The sequence below is a fragment of the Clupea harengus genome, chromosome 12, assembly GCF_900700415.2.
Source record: "Clupea harengus chromosome 12, Ch_v2.0.2, whole genome shotgun sequence".
Lineage (NCBI taxonomy): Eukaryota > Metazoa > Chordata > Actinopteri > Clupeiformes > Clupeidae > Clupea > Clupea harengus.
Window position 1 is genome coordinate 25,704,295 of NC_045163.1, and position 26,187 is coordinate 25,730,481.

The following is a 26,187-nucleotide window of genomic DNA, read 5'->3' on the forward strand; positions in this document are numbered from 1 at the left end:
GGAGCGATGTGCTCACGGGCCTGCTGCAGGGCGCCCTCATGGCCACCCTAGTGGTGAGGAGTCCACACACACACACGCACAATAGATCTGCCCTCATGGCCACCCTAGTGGTGAGAAGCCCACACACACACACACGACATAGATCTGCCCAGTCTACATACACAGAACATGTAGATCTGCCCAGTTTTCATACACAAATCATATAGATCTGCCCAGTCTACATACATTAAGCAGACCTTCCTAGTCTACATTAATTAAACAGACCTTCCTAGTCTACATGCATAAAGTATAGATCTTCCTACACACCACTTATCTATTAGTCATGTCCAGCAAGGAATCTCAGATCTGTCTCTAACATGGCTGCAGGGAATGGGATGGATGTTCATTACATGAGTATATTTTTAATCCTTTTCTTCTTCAGAACATGATCACCAGATTCAGCTGCTGGACCTTCTTGTTATCTAGTGAAATATCTGGCCTTCTTGTTATCTAGTGAAATATCTGGCCTTCTTGTTATCTAGTGAAATATCTGGTGGTTATTTTACATCTTGTGGGCTGGAACCCCCCCCGTTCCAATGTTATAAACACACTCAGATATCCCTTAAGACTGGGGAATTATAAACACACTCATATCCCTTAAGACTGGGGAATTATTTATGGGGCCAGAGTAGGAGAATAATATGACATTTAGACTGCCAGAGTAGGAAAATAACATCGAGACTGCCAGATATCATTTTGGAATTTCTTGTCTTTGGGGACGGCGTGCTGTCCTCTAATGGGTGATTGAGGGCCGAGTTCAGATTTCAGTCTCTAGAAAAACAAACAAACCTAAAAAAAAGATGAATTTAAAAAAAAAAAAAAAAAAACCTAAAAAGGTGTTTTAAGCCCATGCCTATTGACAAACTAATATTTTTCTGGCAGGTGTTTGTCGTGTCGGACTTCTTCAAGAACAGGGTAGAGCCGGCAAAGGAGGCCGAGATCCCCCACACCACTCTCCAGGAGACCCCAACCAATGGAAACCATTTTGACAGCCCCAGCTAAGCTCCAGAGGAACTGAAGTCCTTGACACCACTGATCCGGTGGGAAGAGATTACAGCACGCACCAACTTAAAAAAAAAAAAAAAAAAAAAACCTGAACATTTAAAAAAAAGCAAGAAGAAAAAACGAAGAATAAAAATCTGAAGGGGGTGTACCACTGCTGGTGGAGAACCTGTGAATGTATCTGCTTGGGTCTGTGCTCCGAGAGGCGGACGCTTGACTGTTCCTTACAGACGCTGTTTGTTGTTCCATGTTGCCTTGTCCGGACTGCTGCTACTGCTGGCACCACAGCTTTCTATCTCTCCTTTACCAAACTAATATGAAGAGTGTAGCTCTCTATATGCATCGGAAGAAACACACACACACGATTTGTTTGTTTTGTTTGTTTGTTTGTTTTTTTTATCTGTATGAAAGAAAGAAAAAAAATCACTATACAGACGTTTTTTTAATTAAAATTATGTTTAAAAGTGTATGTACAAAAAAATATGTTACGCTTTCTGAAAGAATATGAAAAAAAAAAAAAAAAAAAAACACAAAGCCATTATGCTTGTTAACACAAATAAACATCCAAATGATTTCAATGTCATTGTGTGCGGCCTCATGATACGGAACACATGGTGAGGAGGAGGAGGGAGGAAGCGGAGTTGAAAAGTAACAAGCAGTCCTGTGGGTCTGGAGATGAATCACAGGTAAAGACTGGCAGCAAAAACTATGTCCCTCTTGATCTTTGTAATTCCTGTCAGAATCAGAGAGAGAGAGAGAGAGAGAGAGAGAGAGAGGAAAAAAAGAATGTAACTGTGCTTAAATTTCCTTTCAGACAGTTTTATGGTCCTGTTGCATGTTTGCTGAGCCTGTTAAAATATCTGAGGTTGGGCTCAGACACGACGGAGGCCTTCATGGTGCCCGAGCACAGAGCTGCATCACGATGCCATCATTACCGCTAATCGGCGGGGTCAAAGGTCATCACGTGTGGCGTGCATATAACCAAGTTGTTCTAATCTGTGGCCATTTATCTGGTGTGTGTGTGTGTGACTGACAGCGTGCAGTGCCAGGCATCCTGAACCACAGCCCGTGTCTTTGCACAAAGTATTTTCGCAGCACGGACGCTGATCTGGGGCCAGTTAGGCAGCAAACTTGACTCATGAATAACCCAATACTCTAGTCAAGGCAATCTGGCCGTAGATCAGCGCTCTTTCTCCAATGAGGATCTCTGAGGGCATACTGGGTTTTGTTCTGATTCTGGACTCCAGCAGCGTGATGGGACTGGTGGGAGGGGGATACGATCGTTATCAGCTCGTTCGCAGGCCAACTCAGCAATGTGCCGTGCTATTTCCGTCTGCTTATTTTAGTATTTGCCGCTCGAGACTTTGATCAGCATCAAAGAAAATTCTAGAAAGTTCTGCCCTCACAGGGAGGTGATGTTTAATGGCCAAATGAGATTTCATTTTTGGCAAATAAGGCCTGAGCTTTCGGAACAGAACGCCTGCCCCTAGGGTGCTAATCAAGGAAGAAGGGACATTAGCTATGCTAACATCGGCAGGCAGCACAGATACTTGTGAACACACTGCTTTCAGTATTGTGATGAAACATTACAACTTTTACCCATATACAATATATGGGATTAATTAATCTGATAATCTGATAAAAAAAAAAAGAGAGATCCTTTTGGAACTAAGCTTTACAATTCTATTTGAATACTTTTTTGGTACATAATGAAATGTTCTTGAATGTTCAAACATCGGCCATCTAAAGGCTTCACAACCTACAAAGCTGATAACCAGCAGAACCCACCAAGAGAACCGGTGATGAGCCACACACACGGGTTCTAGAGGCTGGTTCTAGGGGGGGGGGGGGTTCTGCGGCGAGTGCTTACCCTCTGCAAACTTGTTCTCCAGCTCGGTGTTGCCGATGGCTTTGGCTGCCTGACACATCTGCCTCAGGAGCTCCTCCAGACGCCGCATGCAGCGGATGATACTGCCTGCGGGAGCAGAGAGGCACGTTAGCGGGGATACACTTACAGTAACACACACATACTCACAGTTACACACACACACACACACACACACACACGTACACACAAACAAGACTAGTCACCGAAACCCGATGCCAATATGGCACTGGTTCCTGTACAACCAGTATCTACCGGATCAAATTGCAATGCAGATTTCGGGTTCCACAAAATGCCTGGCTGTCAGTTGAAACCTTTGCTCTGTGGTGATCTGAAACAGATGTCACAGGCAGTAGCGGCACGTCGCTTCAGAAACTGAGCAGTCCCTGCAGGATTTCACTATTTGTTTTTGTGATCAAAACCATTTTGTGGTGGTGATTTCTAAAAGCAAGAAATGTTGCAATCTTTGTTTCTCTTTAAAACCCACTTCAACTTCACATATACTAGAAAACAAATGAATAAATATTTTTTTTTTAAAAAGGGACATCAGACAGACTGTTTTTGAATATTTATAAGGCCCGTGCCAGGCAGTGCCCGATTGCGCCCACGTAGACTCAGCAGCACTGCCCCAGGATTCGCCACAGTGGGAGACTACCGCTACTTTGACCTTCTCCACTGACAAACACTATGTTTCCCATCGCTACAGAATAGGAATACACCACACAGGAAGAAGGGGTCAAACAGGGAGAGAACAAGTGGAATGAGATCATCTCTCTCCCCCCCCCCGATTGGGTGGAATCTTTCGGTGTTGGAGCTCTCACTCTTCCTCCCCGCATATCACACAATGTCATCCTGACTCCAGAGCTACCACAACCACACTCTCAGCACAGATCCCTCTCTCCTTCTCTCTCTCTCTCTCTCCCTCCCTCCCTCCCTCCCTCCTCCTCCTCCTCCTCCTCTCTCTCCCTCCTCCTCTCTCTCCCTCCCTCCCTCCCTCCCTCCCTCCCTCCTCCCCTCCTCTCCCTCCCTCCCTCTCCCTCCCTCCCTCCCTCCCTCCCTCCAAAGATGCGGCATCAGTTTGGTTGCACGTTTGCCAGCATATTTCGCAGCCCACGCAAACTTGTGTGTGTGTGCGCCTCCTCAGGCGAGAGTGTTTTTCTCGGGGCTCTGGCGGCTGAAGTGGAGTCGGGTTACGCTGCGCATATTTCAGGACAACACGTCAACCAGGCAGGCCGAGCCAAAGCCCTCCGCTATCTCATGGTGTCAGGGGCTCCATGAACACCACACACACACACACACACACACACACACACACACACACACACACACACACACACACACACACACACACACACACACACACACAATTTTGCCAAGCCTTCATGGTGTGTTTTGTGTGTTGGCAGTAATGGCTAATTCTCCTCTGGGACCTCTAGCTTCCTGCTCCAGGACTGGAGGAAAATGATCTGTGTTTTTTGAAAGCTCTGATTACCCATCATCCTGCTGGCATGGGAGTCGTGCCTGCGCTCCGGCTGATCAGTCACACTTATTGACTGTCACAATTGCATCAGTGTTTCTTCATGTGAGAGGAATTTGCGAGGAACTCAAACTCACTGACTGCTCGCAGACTGAGGTAACTCAGCACAATAATCAAATGAAAGATAGCATTTATTTTATCCAACCCCCAATACAGTTAACTATTAGTTAATTCATTAATTCAGTTTTCATGCATTCACAGTAGTGCAAGTTGATGGTTGACGGGCCATTCTCTTCAATGACTTGTTTGCTAAGCACAAATTCAGCCTTTTCTTCTAGACAAACACATACGTTTCTCGTGTGTCTCCATGGAGATGTCTGCTCAACAATGCAATGGAACGCAATGCTTCCCTGCCTGGCAGGACTAGCGAGTCAGGAGCTGTGCCAACATTAGATGTCCGAGGCTGTGAATCATGAGCTGTGCTAACATTAGATGTCGGAGGCTGTGGATCGGAATGGGTGCCGTGCGGAGGGCTCACCTTCGAAGACGTCCGTCATCTTGCAGATTTGGGCAAAGGTGGAGCCGTTGGCCCAGGTGTAGACCACGTCCATCAGGTGCGGCCTGAAGGCGTTCAGGTATGTCTCTTCGTCCACGTCCAGCTTGGCCTCGGACGAGACCTTGGCAATGCGCTTGGCACACTCCTGACACACACACACATTTTTAGAACCAACAAAAAAACTCTATGGGGGCCCAGCAGCCTTAGGAACCCGTATGTTCTACATGCAACGGCACCATAGCAGACTGATAGCATCGGCTGAATTTGACTGACATGTCGCCACTCCGTATTTGAAGTTCAGATCACTTGGTCTTTACCTGCATCTGTCTCAAGGGGCCAGCCAACTGCTCCGTCAGTTTGGGCATCTCATTAGCCTAGAAACAGACAGACAGACACACACAGACAGACAGACATCTCATTAGCCTAGAAACAGACAGACAGACACACACAGACAGACAGACATCTCATTAGCCTAGAAACAGACAGACAGACACACACAGACAGACAGACAGACATCTCATTAGCCTAGAAACAGAGACAGACAGACAGACAGACAGACAGACAGACAGACATCTCATTAGCCTAGAAACAGACAGACACACACAGACAGACAGACATACATCTCATTAGCCTAGAAACAGACAGACAGACAGACAGACAGACAGACAGACAGACAGACAGACATCTCATTAGCCTAGAAACAGACAGACACACACAGACAGACATCTCATTAGCCTAGAAACAGACAGACACACAGACATCTCATTAGCCTAGAAACAGACAGACACACACAGACAGACAGACAGACAGACATCTCATTAGCCTAGAAACAGACAGACACACACAGACAGACAGACAGCCTTCAGACCCCTGCTTTTAGAGCAACAACAGAACAACCTTACAGACTTATGAATGCACAGGACACAATCAACACAGAACACTGAATCACAAGGACAACACCACAAGACCCAAACATAAACACAACACAACTCAAATCATACTGCATATGACATGAAGGACAGTGCTTCTCGGAGAACCTCACTACAACATAGAGCTATAACATTAAAACACAACTCCAGCCCAAGCATATACGCATTAAGGCTTAAACTCCAAAGCTAGTGAGGCCTCATAACAGATTTAACCATCACACAGGGTGGGTCTGCTTGGAAATCAGTTTCCATAGTTCTGCCACGGCAACGCCTCCATAATTCCATAGCAACGCACAAACCCCTTCACATAAAGAACTTAAACACACCTTTAACGTCGGCACCAGATTAAGACATCATGGGTGGGAATGATTTGACAGTCGTTGCCACGGTTTTGTTTCCATAGTAACAAAACCTATTAGGCCAAGTCCTTGAAAAGTGCATATAACCTCGACAGTAAGGCAGACTTGGTGAGCGGTCAACCACACACACAGCCTCTTCTGCGACCCATCAGCCATTGCAAAGCACCTCTTTGAGCGCCAATTACACGGCTGGTTCTGCCCTTCAGCCTTGACTTTGAACTACTCCGGTGTTAAATGAGAGACTTTGGACTAGGTGAGTGTTGACCAGGGCACACGGTGGTGAAACACTCTCTACTCCGGTGTTAAATGAGAGAGTTTGGACTAGGTGAGTGTTGACCAGGGCACACACTGATGTAACACGTTCTACTCCAAACTCTCATTTAACACCGGAGTAGGTGAGTGTGTACCAGGGCACACGGTGATGTAACACGCTCTACTCCGGTGTTAAATGAGAGAGTTTGGGCTAGGTGAGTGTTGACCAGGGCACACACTGATGTAACACGTTCTACTCCAAACTCTCATTTAACACCGGAGTAGGTGAGTGTGTACCAGGGCACACGGTGATGTAACACGCTCTACTCCGGTGTTAAATGAGAGAGTTTGGGCTAGGTGAGTGTGTACCAGGGCACGCAGTGGTGAAACACTCTCTACTCCGGTGTTAAATGAGAGAGTTTGGGCTAGGTGAGTGTTGACCAGGGCACACGGTGGTGAAACACTCTCTACTCCGGTGTTAAATGAGAGAGTATGGACTAGGTGAGTGTGTACCAGGGCACACGGTGATGTAACACGCTCTTTCACCCAGTTCCTCTGGCACGGCCACAGGGCAGCAGCCGGCAGGGATCCTGGACCCCCAGCAGCAGTCTCAGGAGACTCCCTCTCTCGTGTGTGTGTGTGTGGTGTGTGGTGTGTGTGTGTGTGTGTGTGTGTGGTGTGTGGTGTGTGTGTGTGTGGTGTGTGGTGTGTGTGTGTGTGTGTGGTGTGTGTGTGTGTGTGTGGTGTGTTGAGCTGGACTTCTGGGCTTATGAACTAGGTTGGGACGGTCTGCCAAGTTTCTCCCTCTATTTCCACTTTCACTCCATCTCTCTTTTTTTCTCTCTTCAATCTATTCTGCTCCCTCTCTCTCTCCCCCCCCACCCCCTCCGCCCCTCGGCCTCTCCCTCTCCGCCAGAAAAAGGTTGACACTGACAGGTGATTGAGAGCGAGAGACAGCTGTCCCCAAAACTCACTCACGCTTCTGCTTTCCATCTGTGTGTGTGTATGACACACACACACACAGGCCTTTTGTGTACACATGATGCTAAACGCCAGCTGTGCTTGCTGAGCATTCACACTGATTGAGCTGCACAGACACACACACACACACACTCTAAAGGGGTTGGCCATGTCACAGGAAAGAAATGCTATGAACAACACTAATGAGGTCATTAGTCAATACACATTTTTGCTTAGCAGTGTTTGTGTACATTTGTGTTTGTGTGTGCGCATGTGTGTATGCAAACACATTTGAGCACTATTTTCGCATGGAAAACAAAAATTAAATCTACAAAGCCAAGACCAGAGAGAGAAAGGGATAGAGAGAGAGAGAGAGAGAGAGAGAGAGAGAGAGAGAGAGAGAGAGAGAGAGAGAGAGAAAGGGGGAGAGAGAGAGAGAGAGAGAGAGAGAGAGAGAGAGAGAGAGAGAGAGGGAGAGGGAGAGGGAGAGGGAGAGGGAGAGGGAGAGCGAGACTTAACAGAGACCTGTTGGCCAGGCATGGCTATGAATTCCTCTGTATTTGGACGGACCGTAAAGAGATCCGATCTGAGCTCCATCTGAATCCCGCTACAGATCCCTGGCGCTGATCAAACACACACACACACACGGGCTGCTCCTAATCTCCTAGCCTTAAATGGCCATGCAGACGCAGACGACAACACTCCTCCTGTCAACAAGCGTTTGGAATACCTGCCGCGGGGGGGAGGGCCAAGCACTTCCAGTGGACGCTCCAGGAGCTTACGGAGTGATTGTGTGTGTGATGAAAGGATAATCAGGGGAAGAGAGGAGGGTGTGTGCGTGTGTGTGGGTGTGGGTGTGGGTGTGTGTTTAAATTACGTTTTCCTGGAACACAAAGCAGCTGAGGAGAGCCGTGGCCTGCTCGGCTGTCAGATCGTTGAAGAGCCCGTTGAACACCATCTCAGTCAGGAGCAGCTCATCAGCACTGCAGGACAGAGACAACACACACACACACACACACACACACACACACACACACACACACACACACACACACACACACACACACACACACACACACACACACACACACACACACACACACACACACACACACACACACACACACACACACACACACACACACACACACACACACACACACACACACACACATCAGTGTTGGAAACGCAGAGGTTGTTTTCAAGTGTGAGTTTGACGCTTGGGAGACATTCAGTGAGTGCTGATCTCACACACAGCAGTCGGAACTGATGGACAGGTCAGGGGTCACGACTGATGGACAGGTCAGGGGTCATGACTGATGGACAGGTCAGGGGGTCACGACTGACTGATGGACAGGTCAGGGGTCATGACTGACTGATGGACAGGTCAGGGGTCATGACTGACTGATGGACAGGTCAGGGGTCATGACTGACTGATGGACAGGGGTTATGACTGACTGATGGACAGGTCAGGGGTCACGACTGACTGATGGACAGGTCTGGGGTCATGACTGACTGATGGACAGGTCAGGGGTCATGACTGACTGATGGACAGGTCAGGGGTCACGACTGACTGATGGACAGGTCAGGGGTTATGACTGACTGATGGACAGGTCTGGGGTTATGACTGACTGATGGACAGGTCAGGGGTCACGACTGACTGATGGACAGGTCTGGGGTCATGACTGATGGACAGGTCAGGGGTTATGACTGACTGATGGACAGGTCTGGGGTCACGACTGACTGATGGACAGGTCAGGGGGTCATGACTGACTGATGGACAGGTCTGGGGTCATGACTGACTGATGGACAGGTCAGGGGTCATGACTGACTGATGGACAGGTCAGGGGGTCACGACTGACTGATGGACAGGTCTGGGGTCATGACTGACTGATGGACAGGTCAGGGGTCATGACTGACTGCTGCCGTTAAAAAGCAGAGTTTTCGACTCAAAGGCCTAGAGGACTGAATTTTATGGCGAAGATCAGGGAAGTGGATTCATGGGAAAGAGATCACCTCCTCAATCAAATCAAACACTCCACTCAATCCAGCCGCTGTGGTTAAGGACACACACACACACACACCTAAGATCAGCGGCTCCATTCCTACATAAGCATTTGATACCAGAGCCTGGCGGCTGGATTACGGACCACTGTGGTTTTAATTTGCGTCTAGTCTGACGCATGCAGCCTCAGTAAGCCAACACATTTATTGCGTTGTCAATCAAGCTTCCTCTGGAGGTGGCGTCTCCAGTCGCTTACACAGCCTGAGTTTCACAGATAACTCGTTACTTATTAATCACACAATGCTAAGCGCTGAGGTCAGGATGAGAGGTTGCCTGAATGCTTGCGTCACACTGGCCTTCAAAGAGTACGCTAAACTTTAGCCGACCCTGAACACGTCACACTGGCCTTCAAAGAGTACGCTAAACTTTAGCCGACCCTAAACGGAAGCTTTCCCTCAGCGGTGTCTGAGGTTCCGTGCAGAGGAACCAACAGTAGTTCTCAATGTACTGAACATAGAGCCCAGTGAGGAACCATGAGTGTGTGACTGATCTGAACGGTTCTTGTGTAGGGTCGGAACCGCGTGTGTGTGACTGATCTGAACGGTTCTTGTGTAGGGTCGGAACCACGTGTGTGTGACTGATCTGAACGGTTCTTGTGTAGGGTCGGAACCGCGTGTGTGTGACTGATCTGAACGGTTCTTGTGTAGGGTCGGAACCGCGTGTGTGTGACTGATCTGAACGGTTCTTGTCTAGGGTCGGAGGTCAGAGCGAGCCCCCCACCTGCTGATCTCACAGGCCACGCGGCCCTTCATCTCGATGACGTCGCAGGCGTTGGCGAAGCCCAGGCGGCGGATCACGCGCTTGCGGCACTTGAGCTCGTCCATCTGCAGCACGGTGCGCGCCTTCTTCAGCTCCCGCTTCGCCGACTTGATGTTGCCCGCAATCTGAGGAACAGGAGGAGGAACGAAGACATGGAGAGAGAGAGAGAGAGAAAGAAAGAAAGAAAGAAAGAAAGAAAGAAAGAAAGAAAGAAAGAGAGAGAGAGAGAGACAGACACAGAGAGAGAGACATTGTTAAACACACACAGAGTTCATAATGGGACTGCTTACTCATTTTGGAAAAGGTTGAGGAACGCCCATAGGTTGGCCTCCCATTTCCCCTGTGGCCCAAACAGATATAGCCACAGCACACAACATGACATGATATTTCACTCAACTCACAAAAAGGTCATCTAAAAAAAAAAACATTAAAAACCTCACAGCAAAGGAAAACATGTGAGGAACATTATGGAGCACCATCATTACGCACGGCCAGCGACGCAGGACATGCCTACATGTGACCACCACAGTAAGGTGAAGCAGGACATGCCTGCATGTGACCACCACAGTAAGGTGAAGCAGGACATGCCTGCATGTGACCACCACAGTACGGCACCATTATCTGAGCCGGGACAAAGACGCTATTCTGTAGCACCAGGGGGGTATTCCAAGGATGTGGTTTAGTGACACACAAAACAAACAAACAAACGGGCTTTCGCTATGCATGTCAGCTAGGCTGAGGGCTCTAAATCCAATCAGAGGAAAGAGCTTGAGAAGGGCTGAGACAGGACGTTTAAATAGCATTGGCCTGCACCGGTGCTACTACTCCAAACCCTCGCGGCTAGGATACCGCGCCTGACGGTCACCAGCTAAGCGCATTATCCACTTAGGCCTCACTGCACCGCTTGTTATAACACACTTGTGGACGGGCACGCAGACACCCACTAGCTTCCCTCGCGTCCCCATTTCACCTGGTTCTGGTTAGCAACAGGGAATGAGGATCTTCCTGGTGGCTCTTTTGGACAAAAGTAATGCTAGGCTAACGCCTTTATCGTTCGCTATTAGGGCCATTTAAAGCGACGCTTAAAAACGTTGAAAGGTTTGTACTCAATCCATTAAGCACTGAGAGTTAACTGTTCGATGGAACCAAAACCACTTAAACGCAACCCTTCCGCTTTAGATCCTATTGTCTTGTCTGCCCAATCATTCAGCCGTGCCAAGTCAAATTCATGTACACACCACAGCTGGTACTCGCCTGCATTGAAAACAACCATCAATGTTCTAAAACTCGAAATGAAATCAATGATCAGAAAGCAGCTTTTTTTGGGGGCAAATGTCTGGAAAATATGTCATAAACAAATGGGTTATGAGAACACTGAATGTTTTAAACCTAAAATGATTAAATCAGTCGCCAGGAACACATTATCCCCGACTAAAATGTTCCGACACCTGCTTTACTACGAAACCTGTCTTATGTACGTTGCATAAAGCTCCGATCCTGACCCCAGCGATGTTGTTTATCTGGTGCAAGCGTGAGAGTGTGTGTGTGTGTGTGTGTGTTACATCCTGCCCTGGATGTTACGAGGGCTTAAGGGCAGCACAGGATCCTGATTGGGGCAGAGGGGAGGGGTGGGGTGGGGTGGGGTGTCGAGGGGATTGGAGGTGTAAATCTCTCGTCACGCCTGATCAAACAGAAGTGTAATCTGGTTTACAGGGGAGGGTGTCGCGCTAAATCCGACTCGCATGCCAAAGAAGCTGAACTTCAGGGAAGCCCGTGAGAACTACCCGCATTGAGAACTAATCAGGGGCACTAATGCCCCCGAGGGCATCTACATGGGCTGTCGATATTAAAAGCTCATCAAACACGCACGTTAAATATGCCCACAACATGTCAACACGCACACAGACCGACACATTTACAAGCCTTGCGGGATCCCTCGCTCTCAAGGAACAATAACACATTTCATAACAGACAATAAATAGCCCCAACTGTCGCACTATCCTGCTTTTTTCTGTCGGCTCACATAAGCTTCATATTTACAGCGGCGGCAGTGTGGCGTTTCAGGGAGTGCCTGAAGGGACCGAGCTCATTGTTCGGTGCCGAGAGATTCGCGGAGCAGAACCTACGTCCACTGAGGACCGTTTCCTGTATTTGTTTGATTCAACAGGAACTTTAAAAAAAAGTTCAACATGCCAGGAAATGGCACGGTGCCCATGGTACTAAATCAAAACAAACACATGCATGCACACACACACACACACACACCCTTCTCAGTTACACACACACACACACACACACACACACACACACACTCCAGTCTCAGTCACAAACACACATAGGGCTGACAAACAGTTACTTAAAAATAAAAAATAAACTAGAAAGTGTTTTTGATTGTTAGGTGTAGTTTTCTTGTGTAAACAGAGGGGCCTGGGGCCGTGGTGCACTGTGTGTTTTTTGTGTGAACCTCTTTTTTTGAAAAACTGTAACTGTCTAACCAAGCGTTTGTTTATTCCGTTGCGTGCGCACGCTCACCAGGGCCTTCTTCTCGCACAGCGTGTAGACGGCCTCCAGGCTGGGGTCGCTGTGCAGCGGGTGGGAGTACATCCGGTGCTCGAACGCCTCCACCTTCTGGATGACCTTCTTCAGGCCCGGGTCCTTGATGCCCATGTCGTCAATGGGGTCCAGCAGGGGCAGGCTGTCTGGGAAACGCTTCTGCACCTCCTGGATGGAGAGAGAGAGAGAGAGAGAGAGAGAGAGAGAGACAATGAGAGAGCGATAAAGAGCGAGACAGAGTGACAAAATGACAGAGAGGAGATATTTTTAGAAATATTCTCCATGAAAACAATGGGATTCATTTATCCTGCCCTTTTCCGACTCGCCCTGTTGGTGTGTCTCTGAAAGTTCCTGCCGCTTCCACCTCCTGCCGTATCCCATTCCTATTTGCCCCATCCCAACTCTTCCACCTCCTGCCGTATCCCATTCCTATTTGCCCCATCCCAACTCTTCCACAACCTGCCGTATCCCATTCCTATTTGCCCCATCCCAACTCCAGTGAAACAAGCAAACAAGGCAAAGACAAATAAGGCCTGATCCAGACTCGTCCAGCCCTTAGCAGGCGTGCAGATGTGTGTGTTTTAGCCTATGTGGAGACGGAGGACTCGTGCAGATGTGTGTGTTTTAGCCTATGTGGAGAGGGAGGAGACAGCTGTCGCCAGATTGAATCTGCGGAGGTCTGCTTAGACAATGAGTGCATCTGTGCTTTCTTGGCTGTGGCGACAGCTGACATTTACTAAACACCATGGTCACTGTGTCCCGAGGGCCTGTGTGTGTGTGTGGTGTGTGTGTGTGTGTGTGTGTGTGTTTGCCCTCAGGACCGCAGGCCCAGCATGATGCGATGAATTGCACAATTTGAATACATGGAAATCAACTCAGAGGAGGAGGATGAGAGGGAGAGAGAGACTGAGGGACAGACAGACAGAGAGAGGAACAGACAGAGAGAGGAAGAGACAGACAGACAGACAGACAGACAGGGGAGAGAGACAGACAGAAGGGGAGAGAGAGAGCGAGTGAAGTGGAGGCCCCTGGTAGGGGGAAAGGGAGAGGAGGAGGAGGAGTGGGGGAGAGGAGGAGGAGAGGATGAGGGGTTGGGGAGAGGAGGAGGAGTGGAGGATGATGATGTTTGTCCCGCACCTGGATGGATTTGAGCATGCTCTGTCTGTTGTCGTAGGGCCGCAGGTCCTTGGGGATGTAGAGGCGGACGGAGCTGATGCTGGAGATCAGGTGAAGCATCACGGGCACAACCTGGGAGAGAGAGAGAGAGAGAGAGAGAGAGAGAGAGAGAGAGAGAGAGAGAGAGAGAGAGAGAGAGAGAGAGAGAGAGAGAGGGAGAGAATGTATTGTTTATGTAATCACTTTTATATATCCAACCCAAATGCTTTACTCTACAACGTTATGGTCATGCCAATAAAGCTTCTTTTGAATTTTGAGAGAGAGAGAGAGAGAAAAAGAAAAAGGGCACAGAAAGGAAACAGAGAATGATGGAGAGCGAAGAAAGAGAGAAGACAACAGAGGCATGTTTGACATTTTTCCACTGCAAGGAATAACTCTGGAATGACTCTGGAATAACTGCTCTGCCTGCTGGCCGTGTCTGAGGGGAAAAGCCTGGCGCTGTATCGGTTTCATCATGTGCTCCAATATAAACCCTGCACCTGTGATACAGAAGACGTCTCCACCACACAATGGCGTTCAGCTATTTTATCTTTTAAAGCTGCGCTTTGCCTCACCAAAAGCTACAAAATGATACAAAAAAAAATTAAATTCATATTATTTGTGGCAAGAATAGCGTACAGGCAGCCATTCAACATTAACCTGAACGCATTCAGGAAGAGAGATATGAGTAAGGACCTAGGGGGCTTGGGGGGGGGGGGGGGGCAGAGAAGAGAGAGATGGTGAGAGAGACAATGAAGGTAAAGAAGACGAGAGAGAAAGAGGGGAAAACAAGAGAGCTGAACTTATCCCACATCTGTGCTTCTGAAACTGCAGCTAAATCACTTAACCATGGGACTCCGGGTTAGAGACGGAGAGAGAGAATGCAGGGTGTTTTAGAGAGAGAGAGAGAGAGAGAGAGAGAGAGAGAGAGAGAGAGAGAGAGAGAGAGAGAGAGAGAATGCAGGGTGTTTTAGAGAGAGAGAGAGAGAGAGAGAGAGAGAGAGAGAGAGAGAGAGAGAGAGAGAGAATGCAGGGTGTTTTAGAGAGAGAGAGAGAGAGAGAGAGAGAGAGAGAGAGAGAGAGAGAGAGAATGCAGGGTGTTTTAGAGAGAGAGAGAGAGAGAGAGAGAGAGAGAGAGCGAGAGAGAGAGAATGCAGGGTGTTTTAGAGAGAGAGAGAGAGAGAGAGAGAGAGCGAGAGAGAGAGAATGCAGGGTGTTTTAGAGAGAGAGAGAGAGAGAGAGAGAGAGCGAGAGAGAGAGAATGCAGGGTGTTTTAGAGAGAGAGAGAGAGAGAGAGAGAGAGAGAGAGAGAGAGAGAATGCAGGGTGGTTTTAGAGAGAGAGAGAGAGAGAGAGAGAGAGAGAGAGAGAGAGAGAGAGAGAGAGAATGCAGGGTGTTTTAGAGAGAGAGAGAGAGAGAGAGAGAGAGAGAGAGAGAGAGAGAGAGAGAGAGAGAGAGAGAGAATGCAGGGTGTTTTAGAGAGAGAGAGAGAGAGAGAGAGAGAGAGAGAGAGAGAATGCAGGGTGTTTTAGAGAGAGAGAGAGAGAGAGAGAGAGAGAGAGAGAGAGAGAGAGAGAGAGAGAGAGAGAGAGAGAGAGAGTGCAGGGTGTTTTAGAGAGAGAGAGAGAGAGAGAGAGAGAGAGAGAGAGAGAGAGAGAGAGAGTGCAGGGTGTTTTAGAGAGAGAGAGAGAGAGAGAGAGAGAGAGAGAGAGAGAGAGAGAGAGAGAGAGAGTGCAGGGTGTCTGTACAGCAAGGGGGAAATGATCCCAGGGAATGCAAGGAAGACGGCACACTCCGTCACTGGACACTCCGTCACTGAACACTCCGTCACTGGACACTCCGTCACTGAACACTCCGTCACTGGACACTCCGTCACTGAACACTCCGTCACTGGACGGCCAAACGCGCCATATTGAGTTAGAGGTCAGCTGGTGCTAATGCGAGAGAACACAGCAGCCAAAGCGACGCCTGTTCAACATTAACACAGGAAGCCACTGTCAGTGTAAACACACACACACACACACACACACACACACACACACACACACACACACGCTATGAGAAGACAGCCCACAGTTTCAAACTGTTTCAATTCAAGTATCAATCTAGGCTTTCTGCCTCATTCTAGCTATTTAACGGACTGAAATTTTTGAAATATTAGGGTGCCTGCTATGGTTTGGACTCTGAAAACTAAGAGTAATTACGCTAACAGTTGTGTAAAGTAAGAGCACTATCTGGGTTTACACACCTTTAGCCACTGACTCTTAATCAAACTTCTACCATTTTACACGTGGGACTTAAATTTGACTCACTGACACGGCCAGTGTTTTGCTTGAAAGTGACCCAACCGCACACAGCGTGTCAACATACCGTAAATCAGTTAAAACAGTTAACTTATGTTCAAATGAAATATTGCAAAAGTGTGCAACAGCTTTTTCCATCATCCATGATTGCTCAAGAAACAACCACATAATGTCATAAGCCACGACGACTTTCGACAGCGGCCACCTCACTGGTAGGCAGGCCAGCAGCACACCCCACGCTTCAACAGCCAACAAAACCAGACCATTCACGTTTCATTTGATTTAAAGCTGCAGAAGTTTGTTTCATGGCAAACTCAATAAATATGGTTATCCAGGCGTATCGGTCCTGGCTCTGGTGGAGTCTCGTGCCGCGGCGGCGGGGGCGGGGGTTAGGGGAGCCCGTCCTCTCCGACGCACCCACACATGCGGAGACAATGGCGGCATTCACATGTACTGTACCGTGGGCCCGCGGGCATGAAGGAGCTCGCTATGTGACTTAATGTAGACGTGACCTTTCTGGCGCTTCAGCGTTTCCCTCTCACCTACTTCCTGCCTGCGTCATGCCTCATGACTCTGGGGGGGGGTGGGAGGTGGTAACAGAGGCAGGGTAGTCTGAGGTGGGGTAGTAGTCTGAGGCTGGGGGGGGGGGGGAGCAGAAGTTATGGTTCACTGAGGGGGCAATAGTCTGAGGTGGGCAGTAGTCTGAGGGGGCAGTAGTCTGAGGTGGGCAGTAGTCTGAGGTGGGGCAGAAGTTAAGGTTCACAGGAGGGACCCCCTCAAGAGAAACCCTATCAGTGTCAACAGCTGGCACGGCTGTTCCGATAAGCATCTACAGCACCTGGCAAAGTGCCAGTGAAATCAAAGTTGCAAACATTTTGCAAATGAAATGAACATGTCTCAACATTCAGCTTTAATGGCGATCATGCTGCTGCTGCTCCCCAGGCGGGCCAGGCCAGCTAGAGCCAGGAGGTGTTTATCTTCACCCCGCAGGCCCTCGCAACGCAACCCAGCACTGAGACTGGTGTCCACGCAGAGAGAGAGAGAGAGAGAGAGAGAGAGAGAGAGAGAGAGAGAGAGAGAGAGAGAGAGAGAGAGAGGCGGGCCAGGCCAGCTAGAGCCAGGAGGTGTTTATCTTCACCCCGCAGGCCCTCGCAACGCAACAGAGCAGTGAGACTGGTGTGGTCAGTGCTGTTTCTGTTTGCAGTTGGACCGGCCTGCCTGCCTGCCAACCTTACACAATGAGTCCAAGCCGAGAGAGGGAGAGAGAGAGAGAGAGAGAGAGAGAGAGAGAGAGAGAGAGAGAGGTGAGCCATCACTCTTACTGTCACACACTCAATCCTTTTTATTCAGTTCTAGTTACTGAAGACCATGCACTCTGTAGTGGAGTCCTTAAGGGAGAGAGGAGAAATGACCATGCCAACGACCTCTAATAGAGCCAAACTCAATATCCACACACACACACACACACACACACACACACACACACACACAGAGAGCATGAAACTAAAAGACAAACTGCTGGAGCTACAAGAAGAACAAGAGGTATGAGTATGTTGTTCTGACGGCGTAATGGCTGAAACAGAGCGGTCTGATGGGGTACCTGCATCTCCCCCTTCTCTCCTGGGCCGGCGGGACGAGCAGACTCAGTGGCGGCGTTCTTCACGCTGTCCTTGCTGCAGTGGAGCAGAACCTCCACCACGTACAGAGGGTCCACATCCGCACTCACCGTCTGGAGAGGAGGGGAGAGAGAGAGAGAGAGAGAGAGAGAAGAGAAAAATGGAGAGGGTTATTGAACCAATATTCAAATCTTTACATTACTGCACAGCATTTTGCCATCTTCACACACCTCACTTCCACTCTCTTACAGTAGCCTAAATCTGTATACAGACCTCTGCCTAAATCTGTATACAGACCTCTGCCTAAATCTGTAAACAGACCTCTGCCTAAATCTGTAAACGGACCTCTGCCTAAATCTGTAAACGGACCTCTGCCTAAATCTGTATACAGACCTCTGCCTAAATCTGTAAACGGACCTCTGCCTAAATCTGTATACAGACCTCTGCCTAAATCTGTAAACGGACCTCTGCCTAAATCTGTAAACGGACCTCTGCCTAAATCTGTATACAGACATCTGCCTAAATCTGTATACAGACATCTGCCTAAATCTGTATACGGACCTCTGCCTAAATCTGTAAACGGACCTCTGCCTAAATCTGTAAACGGACCTCTGCCTAAATCTGTAAACGGACCTCTGCCTACAGCCTTCTGGGAGAAGTGTAAGAACAACCCAAACGGGAAGCAGCTGTTCAAACTTCTGATATCTTTACAACTTCACAGAATATCCCCCTTCAATGAGAATTTATGCAACTGTTGACGGAAAATTCAAGCACTCTTCATGTCTACAACTACATCTCATTTTTAAGTCCTTCAATTTCTCTCAAATTTCGAATACTTCCCTTTACTTCTGAGGCATACAGACCCTCCGCGTGAGGGATTCATCTCCGGATCACTTTAGTTCCAGAAGATTCCCGACTACTATTTGAGCACTACAAACATTAAAAAGGTGGAGGCCAACTAAAACAGACATCCTTTTCATGCCCACAGAACTTCCTGTCATGTGACCTGCTTCTATGCCCCAGGAAGTGCAGGGCTGGGTAGGTCCGTCCAACCCACTCCTCTATCTCCAAGGCGGTCTAGAGCGGTATGCACCAACCACTCGTGAAATTAATCTGTTGTTTAGGATGTGTCTGTAATGGTACTTCAATCTGGATGTGGTTATGTATACGTTTCTTCATAAGCATGTCTTTGTGTATATTTCATACCTAAATATTTCTAGACGGTGACTAGGGCCAAATTTATTTCCCTTACGGGAGAGGAAGAAAAACAAGATAAGGTCCGACTGGACGACCTCACCACGACCTCGTTTGGACATTTTTGGAAGTCCCGCTCAGTGTATATGCAAAGTGGGAAAGGAAATGGAAATTTGGAATTTCCCTTCTGGAACCACAGAGTTCATGTGTCATGTTGGCAATTATTTGACGGACAAAATACCTTGACGTTTGACTTCTTGGAGAAGTTCACGACCACTCCCCAGCCGTAATCAGCTTCCTCGTTCTTCACCTGGGAAAAGATGCAAGAGGGATTGATCAAGTAAACAGCTGCTCGTGTTTGGTGAGCTACCAGGACACAGACTCTACTTGAGTGGCTGGGGAAGTGACTGTTGTAGCTACAAAGACAGACATTTTTATGAGACTAGGATTTCAAAGAGCTGGAGAAATATATATATTTTTTTCAATCTCCTCAAATACATTTCCAGGCATGTATATCCTAAACGCAGAAAACAGCATAATGTGGAACACACACACACACACACGCGCACGCGCACGCGCACACACACACGCGCTTCTGACCTTGACTAGCCTCCCTGGCTGGAGGAAGGGCAGGCAGTACTTGGGCTTGCGGACGAACTCCTCGATCTCCTTGGCCAGCTTGGCCAGCTGCTGGCGGATCTTGTAGTAGGTGACCACGCTCTCCTCGTTTGGGATTTCAATGGCGTTGTACTGTTCCTCCAGCTTCTTCATCTCTGCAGGAGAAAAGTGAGTGTGAGTGTGTTTGTGTGTGTGTGTGTGTGTGTGTGTGTTAACAACCTCAAAACACGACCTGATGGCTTTCACAGCACAGCTACAGCATTGGGAACAACTTCATCTGAATCCTTAAAACAGACGCAAACAGACGCCAGCCTGGCAAAGCTATGGGCCTTATGGCATTAATGCGTTAATAAAAGGCAGCCATGCCCATGTGTCTGATTATGGCCGAACGCTCTGCACACAGATCCACGAACAGCTGCATATTCTGACTAAGCCGTACGCAACACCTCTTAGTGGCCAGCTGGACCTGTCGTCTGCAGTAAGGGACACAGACGTCCCCTGGGCTACTAATATGACTGACAGACAGACAGACAGAGGGACAGACAGTGGGACAGACAGACAGAGGGACAGACAGAGGGACAGACAGACAGAGGGACAGACAGACAGAGGGACAGACAGACAGAGGGACAGACAGAGGGACAGACAGACAGACAGACAGACAGTGGGACAGACAGACAGAGGGACAGACAGACAGAGGGACAGACAGACAGAGGGACAGACAGACAGAGGGACAGACAGACAGAGGGAGAGACAGACAGTGGGACAGACAGTGGGACAGACAGACAGTGGGACAGACAGAGGGGGACAGACAGAGGGACAGACAGAAGGGCTAGAGAGTGCTTTAGAGAACAAGGCAGAGAGACGCCAATAAAGCGCGTGTTTCCTTCTATAAAAGCGGCTTCCAAAGGGTTGCGTGAGGTGAGCGGTACTCACTCTCGACCACGCCGGGCACCGCCCTGTAGTGCTGGAACTGGTAGAAGGACTTCTCCAGCATGTACTCCGGGTTGATCTCCTCCACCCGCAGGAGGTTCAGCACCATGTTGTAGGTCAGGTGGAAAGCGCTGTTCAGAGGGTCCGCCGAGCCCTGGAGCGGACAACAGACGGAGGGACAGAGACACACACACACACACACACACACACACACACACACTGAGTATCTTAAAAGGTAGAGTCCTCCATCAGCAAGTTTGTCCTCACAGTCTTTTACCACCTAGGTTCTATGTACGCGCTCAAAAAAAAACTCTGTTTGTACAATCTCTCAACAAGAACTAGGAGCAGCCCCTAAAATCATTGGATTTCCAAGTCAGCTGATTTCTCAGAATGCCATTAAGCTTGGAAATTAGAGACTCAAGAATGTCTCTGTTTTCGACAAATGTTTCCCATTTACACTTGATGTTCGTAGGGGAAGCAGGAAACGTATTTCATATAGCTTTGTTAGCCAGCGCTGGCATCCTGGGAGCGCAGCTAATGATCAACGTAAACAACCACAGGGTCTCGAGTCACTCTGGAATAAAGGCATCTGCTAGTTTACTCCCACTGAACACATACAGAAATGAAGGCTGAACACCACTGAACACATAGAGAAAAGAGGGCCTGAACACCACTGAACACATAGAGAAATGAAGGCCTGAACACCACTGAACACATACAGAAATGAGGGCCTGAACACCACTGAACACATACAGAAATGAAGGCTGAACACCACTGAACACATACAGAAATGAGGGCCTGAACACCACTGAACACATACAGAAATGAGGGCCTGAACACCACTGAACACATACAGAAATGAAGGCTGAACACCACTGAACACATACAGAAATGAGGGCTGAACACTTTCTGACTGTTTGTGATGACTGTGGGCCCATTTGGACGCCAGACGTGTCAAGAGGTTGAGCAACACGTCAGAGAAACAATAAACACAAATCAAAGCGCTCACGCTCGCGCACACTAAAGGCACCCTAGAGTGAGAACGACAGCGAAAGAAGAAACTGGAGTTTGCAGTTGACAAAGAAAAGAAAGAGAAGAGAGAGAGAGGGCTAGCCTTGGCGAGGACAAATGGGGCGCTAGCGTGCCAGATGATTCATGGTACGCAGCGATTCCCGGCACAGCCGTCGGCCCCTTGTGTGGAGGACCCAAGATCAACCTTCAGCGGCCAATGCAGCAGGCTGTTGTGTAAGGCACAGGGCATCATCATCATCACGTACACACCGTGAGAGGAATAGTGTTACGCAAACAGTGCGTGTGCCCCCGCTGTACTAGGCCAACATGGCCGACCCACCAGGGCAGAGAGAGAGAGAGAGAGAGAGAGAGAGAGATAGAGAGAGAGAGAGAGAAGAGGAGAGAGAGAGGCCCCCCACAGAGGCCCTGTGCAATAAGACCTCACTTGCACAGAGAGTTATAGGCCCTGTGGGGCCAATTCCCTGCTAACAAGGCTTCCAAGAGCCACGTCGTGGTGGGGATTGAAAGAGTGTGTTAGAGAGAGAGAGAGAGAAAGAAAGAAAGAAAGAAAGAAAGAAAGAAAGAAAGAAAGAAAGAGAGAGAGAGAGAGGGAGAAATGAATGTGAGTGTGTTGACTGGGCGTTTAACACGCTGGCTACGAGCTCACTGGCAGGGCGGCATGGGTTTATGGTGACATCAGCGGGGTGGGGGGGGGGGTGGGTTTGGTGAGCGTGAGTTACTGCCTGTTTGTGTTTTATGGCTAAAGCGGTTGGCCAAAAGCATTTATTTATGTCCATCCAGTGTGACATGCCTAGAATGGGAAGAATAATTGCAACTATGGGAGTATAAGGTCTAGAGACCTCGCACGAGATTAGAGGAGATTAGAGATGAAAAGAATGGGGGGTGGGAGGAACGTGGTTAAAGAGAGATAAAGAACAGAGTTTCTCGAGCGCTTGAGCAACACAGGTCATGGGTTGAACTCCCATAATGCACAGGTCATGACCTCCCTCCACCATGACGACAACAACAGGATCTGTTAGCATGACTATATAGCAGGTGAAAAGATTAAGAGAGAAAGCTTCTGGCGCGAGACCACACATACAGAGCCAGGAAAGAGAAAGGCAGGAAGAGAGAGAGAGAGAAGAGAGAGGGCTAGAGAGAGAGAGAGAGAGAGAGAGAGAGAGCTAGAAGAGAGAGAGAGAGAGAGAGAGAGAGAAGAGAGAGGGCTAGAGAGAGGGCTAGAGAGAGAGAGAGAGAGAAGAGAGAGAGAGAGGGAGGGAGAGAGGGAGAGAAGGGAGAGAGGGAGAGAGAGAAAAGAGAGAGCTAGAGAGAGAGGGCTAACGTGAGAGAGAGAGAGAGAGAGAGCTAGAAGAGAGAGAGAGAGAGAGAGAGAGAGAGATAGAGAAAAGAGAGAGCTAGAGAGAGAGGGCTAACGTGAGAGAGAGAGAGAGAGCTAGAAGAGAGAGAGAGAGAGAGAGAGAGAGAGAGAGAGCCAGAGAGAGAGAGCTAGAGAGAGAGATAGAGAAGAGAGGACTAGCGTGAGAGAGCGAAAGAGCGAGAGAGAGAGAGCGAAAGAGCGAGAGAGAGAGAGCGAAAGATAGAGAGCGAGAGCGAGAGGGAAAGAGAATATACACACCTTGAGGAGCTGCTTGCCCACAGCAGGGCTCATCTTCTCGTCCACCATGAAGATGACGATGCCCCTCTCGTCCATGCCTCTCCGGCCCGCTCGCCCGGACATCTGGATGTACTCACCCGAGGTGATCTAACACACACACACACACACACACACACACACACACACACACACACACACACACACACACACACACCAATGTCGACAGCTCAACAAATGACCGAACATGCCCCAAGCCCACACACCCCCTTCACTATATGACAAGTGCGTGTCAAGTATGGATTTCCCAGTGGTCAGACCAGTTAACAGGTCATTTCCACACGTGTGTATGGAGACATGGAAGCGATTCTCAGAGTATTATGGCCTATTGACTGAGGGAAAGGCAAAGTACTGGGGTAGTGTCACCTACACCTACACCTTGTTTACATGCGATGATCATTGGTAACCTTATGATTTCTGACTCAATAAGCCATCAAAGACATAAAAAAAAAAAACAAACAAACAAACAACACAGATTCTATGTTCAGAGAGTGAAACTGCACACTGGGCATCTGTCTATGTGACCCAAAAAGGCCCATTTGCCTGCAATAGAAACCATCTCAAGAGACAACTGCATCCTCACTGCATCCTCAAGCTTCGCATGGCTTCAATTAGAGCTTCTTTTCTTCCTTCACAGGCACCAACCTCAGACAGACCCTCTTGAAGCCCCCCCAGGAGAGGCCAAGGCACTGGGGCAGTTCCCCTTGTTTAAAGGCCAAGGCACTGGGGCTGTTCCCCTTGTTTAAAGGCCAAGGCACTGGGGCTGTTCCCCTTGTTTAAAGGCCAAGGCAGTCGGGCTGTTCCCCTTGTTTAAAGGCCAAGGCACTGGGGCAGTTCCCCTTGTTTAAAGGCCAAAGCACTGGGGCTGTTCCCCTTGTTTAAAGGCCAAGGCACTGGGGCTGTTCCCCTTGTTTAAAGGCCAAGGCACTGGGGCAGTTCCCCTTGTTTCAAGGCCGTTGTTTTTCCCTCCCTCTGACGCTAATTGAATCATGCTCTCATGCTGGCCCTAGCACCAGGCCACTCTCATGTTTAATCTTATTTTCAGCCACTGTTTCTTTATTGATTTTCTTTTTTAAACCTCTGAGCCACAGCGCACAAATGCTACAGAGAATAGACAGAAACGCCGAAGAGAAGAGAATTCAAAAGAGAACACAAGAAGAGGGGGAAACAAGAAAAACAAGAAGAAAAGGAAACAGACTAGCACAGGCTAAGACAGGATTGTATGTGGACCAGATGTTCCCCCCTCTCTCTCACACACACACACACACACACACACACACACACACACACACACACACACACACACACACACACACACACACACACACACACACACAAACACACTCGCCTGGATGGCAGTTTCCCCCCTCTCTTCTCCAAGAGAAAGAAAGAGAAAAAAGGGGGGGAGAGAGAGAGAGAGAGAGAGAGAGAGAGAGAGAGAGAGAGAGAGAGAGAGAGAGACAAGGCTGCGAGCCCCATTTTTAAATCAGAACAGCTTGAGTCCTGAGCCTCCTGCTCACACAAACAATACGTGGCAGCAGACGTGGCCGCCGGTGGGAGCAAAAGGTTTCTGCCGCTCCTGCACCCCTCAGACACAGACCTGCACCCCTCAGACACAGACCTGCACCCCTCAGACACAGACCCGCACCCCTCAGACACAGACCCGCACCCCTCAGACACAGACCCGCACCCCTCAGACACAGACCCGCACCCCTCAGACACAGACCTGCCGGCTCCACTGACCTGGGACACTCTCACTCCGTCAGTTCAACACTGACCTGGGACTCACCCTCACCCCATCACTCTCTCACCCCATCACTCTCTCACCCCATCAGTTTAGCACTGTTGACACTCCGTCAGCTTTTATTCAAAGGCGCCTGATGTCTAGACGCTGGGATATTACACAGCTAAATTATAGAACAGGCGTTAGCAGTGTGTGGTCGCCTGCAACCACCTGCCCTCTCCGTGATGCACCTGGCCTGACTCAACCTGCCCAATGACTCACACACACCTTCACACGCAGACCGTAAATGATGGTCTCAGTAGCCTGCTGTGGGCTTCTAGGGCCTACACGAGACTATGTGCATCTTAAAGTCTCAGAAAAATGAGTTTTAAATTGGTCCTGTAAGTCACACTTGATAAACGTATCTGGGAAATAAGTTTAAGTAACATGACGCAATCAAAACAGCAATTTGACATTTATGAAATATATGAAAGAAACAGAATGGGGCTGGTGTGTGTGTGTGTGTGTGTTTGTGTTTACCCAGCGGAAGTCTTTGCCATCAAACTTGCGGGCGCTGGTGAAGAGCACGGTGCGAGCAGGCATGTTGATCCCCATGGCGAACGTTTCCGTGGCGAACAGAGCCTACAGGGGTCACAGGGTCACAGGGTGAACATCAGGAAGAGCAAGTAGTTCAACAAATCCACCGCTGGTCTACCCTAAACCCTTTTCATGATCAGAAACCTGGCATGTAAAGACTAGAACTTCCTGCCGTGTTGTGGGAGGGGGAGCACGTACAGGAGAACACACACACACACACAGACACACACAGACACACACACACACCTCCCCTGAAAGTGCCTTCCTGCCGTGGTGTGGGAGGGGGAGCACGTACAGGAGAACACACACACACGGCTCCCCTGAAAGTGCTGCCCCAGCACAGATATAATTGGCAGGCAGGGATGCAAGGACGTCTCTCTGGAAGTTTCCTAACTGTATTAACCAGATGTCTCGCCAAAGCAGCCATTTTGGTTACTGATTACAGAGACAGGGAAAATGCCAGTCAAGGTCTTTTTCCTCAGAACATATATTTCAGTGGTCGCTATCAGGATATTAAGACAGTTCAGCTGAC

At 48.9% G+C, this 26,187-nt stretch overlaps 2 protein-coding genes across 3 annotated transcripts in view; one reads left to right on the plus strand and one right to left on the minus strand.

Annotated features, from left to right (window-relative positions):
* plpp1a (phospholipid phosphatase 1a) overlaps window positions 1–1,454 on the plus strand; it is an 18,345-nt gene extending 16,891 nt beyond the window's left edge. For both annotated transcript variants that reach the window (XM_012821157.3, XM_012821156.3), the window contains exons 5-6: window positions 1–53; window positions 922–1,454. The exon at window positions 1–53 is cut by the window's left edge and continues 124 nt beyond it. In XM_012821157.3, the coding sequence (XP_012676611.1) occupies window positions 1–53; window positions 922–1,041 (173 nt within the window). In that variant the 3' untranslated portion in view covers window positions 1,042–1,454. The remainder of the gene's footprint in view (window positions 54–921) is intronic.
* Window positions 1,455–1,630: 176 nt separating this feature from the next.
* The window catches only part of mtrex (Mtr4 exosome RNA helicase), a 33,454-nt gene continuing 8,897 nt past the window's right edge, over window positions 1,631–26,187 (minus strand). The window contains exons 14-27 of the mRNA XM_031578260.2: window positions 25,599–25,700; window positions 23,300–23,425; window positions 20,656–20,806; window positions 19,705–19,877; window positions 19,346–19,414; window positions 17,895–18,023; window positions 13,974–14,084; window positions 12,816–13,004; window positions 10,245–10,408; window positions 8,337–8,442; window positions 5,277–5,333; window positions 4,942–5,104; window positions 2,912–3,016; window positions 1,631–1,774 (exon numbers count right to left, since the gene is read on the minus strand). Coding sequence (XP_031434120.1) covers window positions 1,722–1,774; window positions 2,912–3,016; window positions 4,942–5,104; window positions 5,277–5,333; window positions 8,337–8,442; window positions 10,245–10,408; window positions 12,816–13,004; window positions 13,974–14,084; window positions 17,895–18,023; window positions 19,346–19,414; window positions 19,705–19,877; window positions 20,656–20,806; window positions 23,300–23,425; window positions 25,599–25,700 — 1,698 coding nt within the window. The 3' untranslated portion in view covers window positions 1,631–1,721. The remainder of the gene's footprint in view (window positions 1,775–2,911; window positions 3,017–4,941; window positions 5,105–5,276; window positions 5,334–8,336; window positions 8,443–10,244; window positions 10,409–12,815; window positions 13,005–13,973; window positions 14,085–17,894; window positions 18,024–19,345; window positions 19,415–19,704; window positions 19,878–20,655; window positions 20,807–23,299; window positions 23,426–25,598; window positions 25,701–26,187) is intronic.